The sequence below is a fragment of the Aspergillus candidus genome, assembly GCF_002847045.1.
Source record: "Aspergillus candidus strain CBS 102.13 unplaced genomic scaffold BDW47scaffold_4, whole genome shotgun sequence".
Taxonomy (NCBI): domain Eukaryota; kingdom Fungi; phylum Ascomycota; class Eurotiomycetes; order Eurotiales; family Aspergillaceae; genus Aspergillus; species Aspergillus candidus.
In genome coordinates, this window is record NW_020194009.1 from 377270 (window position 1) to 383269 (window position 6000).

At 49.3% G+C, this 6000-nt stretch overlaps 2 protein-coding genes across 2 annotated transcripts in view; one reads left to right on the top strand and one right to left on the bottom strand.

The window, feature by feature from the left end:
* Positions 1-723: 723 nt before the first annotated feature.
* BDW47DRAFT_99264 (Rab family GTPase) lies at positions 724-2477 on the bottom strand. The gene is made up of 7 exons (XM_024820854.1): positions 2403-2477; positions 2277-2293; positions 2160-2221; positions 2078-2090; positions 1511-1900; positions 1369-1449; positions 724-1316 (listed from the first exon to the last, which is right to left on the bottom strand). The coding sequence occupies exons 3-7, from the start codon at positions 2178-2180 to the stop codon at positions 1195-1197; spliced, it is 627 nt and encodes a 208-aa protein (XP_024675560.1). The 5' UTR covers positions 2181-2221; positions 2277-2293; positions 2403-2477; the 3' UTR covers positions 724-1194.
* A 507-nt stretch (positions 2478-2984) lies between these two features.
* Positions 2985-6000, top strand: part of BDW47DRAFT_115275 (putative Chromo domain protein Chp1p) — a gene marked incomplete at both ends in the record, with an annotated part of 3670 nt that continues 654 nt past the window's right edge. The window contains 3 exons of the mRNA XM_024814780.1: positions 2985-4409; positions 4534-5580; positions 5649-5980. Of these exons, the coding sequence (XP_024675561.1) occupies positions 2985-4409; positions 4534-5580; positions 5649-5980 (2804 nt within the window). The remainder of the gene's footprint in view (positions 4410-4533; positions 5581-5648; positions 5981-6000) is intronic.

The window sequence follows — 6000 nt, forward strand, 5'->3', positions numbered from 1 at the left end:
CTTTGGTAAGGGGGACTGCTATGGTATACGTTGTTACTTTGTTTGGTAGGTAGTGTAGTGTGTTTAATTTTATTTGGGGCCGTTGAGTCGGTGAGATCATTATATAACATACCTACCTTATTCTTTCATGCAGGTATCTATTATCTATGTATTATATTAATTGAATCGCTAGATACCCTACCCTATTCCCATTACTCGGGACCTGAAGACAAAGACAGGCTTATGATGGGCCTGTCCCTCATCACACTGATAGTAGATCAAAGCGGACAACAGCCATGATTTTACCTCAGGGATGCATGTCACTTCTTGTCTACTATAGTATACTATAGCTATTGTAGGTATGTAGCTAACGCGTACAGCACCGGATTCATACCATGGTTCAGCCCCCCCTTCTGGTAGGCGTGGGGCTGGGTCTCTTCCGCTTGCGGTGGGCCTATTGTGTCCAGGTCGTCGTCATCGGTGTTGGACTTTGGTTGTTACTGCTATTAATGCTCGTATTGCCATTGGCAGTATTCTGACTTCCTCTCGATAATTATATCATGGTTGGGATTTGCATGGATTGATACTGATAATAAGGGTTGTGGTGCTGATATCTGTGGGAAAAAAAAGGGTGGGCTAGATTCCTCGGCTTTAATTGCGGTGAGCAGTTATCATTTCGGAGATTTGGGCTATGGTGGGGTCTACCAAGCATTTTTATTTCGACGCCATGTGGCCTCAACCTCATTCACCCTTACGTCTTGCTTGTTTGTGACTCGGTAGGGGGGTTTCATTATCGTGGACAAAGAACAAACCAAACACTAGACCAATCAATGTATGTAATGTATGTACTTCTTCAACAACGCCGGTAACGTAACCGAATCCCTGTAAACTAGCCGGAACCAGATAAGGTGAGAGACCAGCAGACATGAATCCGATAATCAAGATAATATCAATTTCAGACAAATCATGGGGGAAAATGAAAGAAAAAAAGAAAAGACGTAAGAGGATAGAAAACAAAGGTCAGAAAGAAAAAGAACAAGGGAAAAAAAAAGCTAGTGTGGTGCGTCATACAACGGCCCATGACCGAAAACAATGTCCCCTCTTGTGTATCATCTCCGTGGAGGCTAAGCAAATGACAAAATGAAAGTTCAAAGACCATTCGATTATCACATCAAAAAAGAAAAATAAACTCGTCGCGGGTACATGGCCAACGCTCTAGCAGCAGCCCGGCTTGGCTTCCGAATCCTGGGTGTTCTCGATCGATATCTTTTCACGGTTGCCCACGTTGATCTGTTCCCCACCCTCGAGAGCCTTGCTGGAAACGATACGGTAGATTTCTAGGTGTGTCAGTAACTAGTTTAATCATGTGCGCGGGGGAAGGGAGCGAACCTGTGAGGATGTTTTGGAAGGCCAGCTCCACGTTGCTGGCGTCGAGAGCGGAGGTCTCGATGAAAGAGAGGTTGTTCTCGCCTGGTCGAGTGATTAGCATGAGATCAATCCTCCGAGCTAAGCTATTCAAGCGCAAACATACTGGCAAACTGCTTGGCCTCCTCCGTGGGCACGGCGCGCAGATGTCTCAAATCGCTCTTGTTTCCGACCAGCATGATGACGATGTTGGAGTCGGCATGGTCGCGGAGTTCCTTCAACCACCGGTTGACGTTGTCGTAGGTCTGGTGCTTGCTGATGTCGTAGACAAGGAGGGCCCCGACGGCACCACGGTAGTAGGCGGAGGTGATGGCGCGATAACGCTCCTGACCGGCGGTATCCCAGATCTGCGCCTTGATCGTCTTGGAGTCGACCTGGATGGAGCGGGTCGCGAACTCGACACCGATGGTAGACTTGGAGTCCAAGTTGAACTCATTGCGAGTGAAACGACTCAACAGGTTGGACTTTCCGACGCCGGAGTCTCCAATCAGCACCACTGTTGGCCAACATATCGGTCAGTCCAAGGCCTTTAGTCTCCTTTGTTTACACTCTTTTCATTTTTATCCCAAATCACATCAAAATTTATCCTTGATATTCTCGAGCGACCGGGAAAAAGAGCGAGAAAGGGGGGTGGTTGCGGTGGCTGCGCGGGGGCAGAAGGTGGCAACATTACCTTTGAAGAGAAACTGGCGGATCGACCCCATTAGTTATAACCCAGATAGTCGGACAGGGATGACGGAGGGGACAGTACTCACATCATACTCGTCGTTAGCCATGATGAAGGGTGTTTTGTTTGCGGGTGGAGGTTTGACGGTGTCTAGAAGGTGTAAGACTGGAGGTAGGAGATAGGGATGGACGTAGGGAACACCAACAGGGTGAGCAGTGGTCGCTAGAGAGGGGATAACAGTTAGCACTGTACGGGACCAAACAAAACCCGAATCCCACTCAATAAAACAGGAATAGAAGAGAAAGTAAGAGAAAGAGATCAGTATACGTACAGCCAAGAGTTGAAGTGAAAAGAAAGATCGCAAGGAGGAAGATAGAAGAGGGAGAAGTAGGCAAAGGAGACAGACAAAAGCACGACAATAGGAGGATAGGAGGAGGTTATCCAGAGATGCTCCCATCGCTGTGCCGAATGCCTTAGGCTCCTTCCGGTTAGCGTGCCATCACGTGCTGCCCCCGGTCGCTGTCTTCGTCCTGTAGTGCGCGGACTATCAATTGTATTGATGTCAATACTTCGAGATTTATATCCTGATCAGGAGACACACTAATAAACAGTTGATGTTGATTAAATGAAGCTTTATATAACTCACGTCTGCTGTCTGTCTCTCTTATTGTACTGGACATGCTGATCAAATAATTCAAAAGGTTTGACCGTCCAAAGTCCCCTAACGCCTGGGCGGTGATAACGGGATTGTCTATCATAGAGGTGGTGATCTTAACCGTTTTCAACTCTCTCTCTCTTTTTATCATTGCCCTTCTGTTCCATGATTCCACTGCGGACATTCCTTGATGATCTGCCCCCGTTTCGTGGGAAAAATTGAGCCTCAATTCTGAGCGCCTTGTCATGGGCACGCGCAATGACGGGCAAGAGTGACGATGAAATCTCCCTCACTTCTCCCACCCCCAGTGAACAACTCTCAGAATATGAAGTGGAGTCCATCTTGGGTGAATTGGAGGCTCCGGATGGTCATCCCCAATATCTTGTAAAATGGAGAGGCTATCCCATAGAACGCTGTTCCTGGGAGCCGGCCGACTCGTTCAACACGCCCGAGACCCTGGCGGATTGGGCGAGGACGAAGCGTGCCATCGAGGAAGGAAGGCGTCAACCCTTTGATATCATCAGATGGGAAAACCACGTATTCGCTCTTGAGGAAGCCAGCCAGGAGAGAAAACGAAAGAGGGCAGCCAAGAGACAAAGCCTGGGCCTTCCTCGTCAACCCATTGGAATCGTCAGCAACGAGCGTAGAACGTCCGATGTACCGTTGACGGGGTCTCACTCCGATGCTGCCAGTCAGCGTGTCACCAAAGCGACATCATCCCATGATGCTCAAGCGGCCCTTTCCTCACAGCCAAAGCCGTCAAAGCCAGCTCTGCCACCAATTCTGTTTGGAAATGCCAGTGAAAAACGCCCTCAAACGGCCAGGAAGGCGTTCAACACCGACCCAAACAATCGATTTAGTCTGTCGACCAGGTGGAGGTATGAAAAAGCGAAGAGAGACGAACCTCCTCCGAATATCGATCAGCTGGACCTCGTACCGCCGTCGAAGTGGACTCCCATGTCGAATCCCAATGCAGCAAAACTTGGCCCTTACAAGGCCCGGACAACCGTTGAAAGCGAGTCTCTAACGGAGGCCCGTCGTCATCCGGAAAACGACACAACCGAATCGCCTGCAGGACCGTCACCGTCCGATTCTCGACGTGACACTCGACGAGGCGACGAGGTATCCTATCGGCCTCCGATAGACGCTGATCGCTCAAACCGCTTTCGTGATTCGAGGCTTGATACTCGAAGAGGCGACGAGATATCTAATTGGACTTCGACGGACGCTGATCGCCCAGACCGCTTTCGTGATTCGAGGTTCGACACTCGAAGAAACGACGTGTCCGATCGGGCTCCGATGAACGCTGATCGTCCAAGCCGCTTTCGTGATCCGGAGTTTGATACTCGAAGAGACGACGAGATATCTAATTGGACTCCGACTGACGCTGATCGCCCAGACCGCTTTCGTAATTCGAGGTCTGACAGACCGTGGGAACCATCGCGGGAACCCCGTGGCAAATATGTTATTTCGCCAAACGGAGTGAAGCGGTTTCTGGACCCAGGCGACCTTCTCATCACTATGCATTATGGCCCACTAAAGGCCCCAATTGGAAATGTCAGATTGGCTGGTCTCAGTCCTTACAGTCGAAAGAATATTATGACTTGCAAGAGAGATGGCGAAGTGGACTTGTGGTTTCAGTACCTCTGCTCGCTTGATGAGTATGACTGGTTATGCTTGAATGTAAGTAGGGTATAATCCATGACCTTTTCTTTGTCCGGACAACAAAGCAGACACAAGAATCAAAGAAAAGGGTGAAGCACAGGGATCACTTTTCTTGTTTATACATTACCTAACCGTCGACCAGTCTGCCAACCAAAAGTATTGCACTGGGTCAGTCCATGCATATGAAGATACAGAATCGAATCTCGTGAAGTTTGCAGATTTCCTACAACATAGAAACATGGTGGGAATATTTGCATCTGACAGGTATCCGTTCAACGTGGTTCTTGTCTATCCACCTAGCTCAACAGGCTTTGGATTCCTCAGTGATGGCATGCAGAATGATCCACAGTCACCTCTTCACTTTGTCGTACGGAGCACATTGGGTCGTATTCAGAAAAAGATTCCCTCATTGCGCGAGCATCAGCAGTCTTTGCAAAGTCCGGTAGACGAATCTATCTCTCATGAAAGAATGTCACGGATCACGAACACACTTATACCTCACAGAATGTCTTGGCACAACCCTTCTTCCCAAGCAGACCTTCACAGAAACAGTGACTCGACGGCTCCCTTGCAGACAAATCTTACTCAGCGCGTCACGTCAAAAAGATCACAGGAAAACACTATACTGGCGGCCAACACCAAGAGCCCAGCAGCACTTCACCCGCCCCAAGATACAAATACACCTAGCAACAAACCCGGATCATTTTTCTCGCCCCAAGATACAAATCCACCCCGCGACGACCCGGTAGCTATGTCAGAACCCATGGAACTCGATTCTAATACTCCTGGATCTCCTCCCTCTGCCGAACCTGTTCAATCCTCTCTTCCTCCTCCCGCTTCTCCTCCCGCTGTCTTACCCATCCGACCCACTCCACCTGTCGCACGTGCCCCGGAGCCTGAAGCAGCAGTCCTTCAGACTACCGAGCGTCCTTTACCGCCTGTTGAAGGGTTTGACTTGAGCGAACTCTTCATGACACAATTCGGGATCACTTTTAAATCTCTGGCGGCTGTCAATATGGCGAGCGGTAGCCAGAGCTTCTATCTTATGTTCCCAGAGGGGAACGAAACCACCCAACAAGAATACCAGATTCTCAAGGCGTTTCTCGACAAGAACAATGCAGTGGTGTTCTCCAATCACCTACCGGAAGACTGGAAGAAGTTTGCCGTGTCCAAGGCCGGCGTCATTGTGGTACGGCCTCGTCTATAAGCTATTTTGGTCTTTGTATATAAAACCTGGAAGCACTAACATCTGCTCAGTTCCATGAGAGTTTCGTCGACTATTATACACTGCCATCCTTCAGAGAGATCCTCTCAGGCAAATTTACACTCTGGAACTTGTCACTCGCGACTCCTCTCCAGTACGTGCGACACAAAACACATATCCAGCGGATCTTCCCTCATGGGGGTGTGATCCTCATGACGGAAGATTTTATGCTTCGCCAGCCGCGCGCGTCTTTGATCATCCTTGCCTGGTTTAACGATTTTGCCAACAAGAAGTTCCCAGGGAGCTGGAAGATGATGCTGCGCCCGGACATCATAAACTGGCTGTCTGAGCTACCAGAGCCCCGGGAGCCCTCAGAGCAAGGAATGTAAGTACCTATCAGACTGC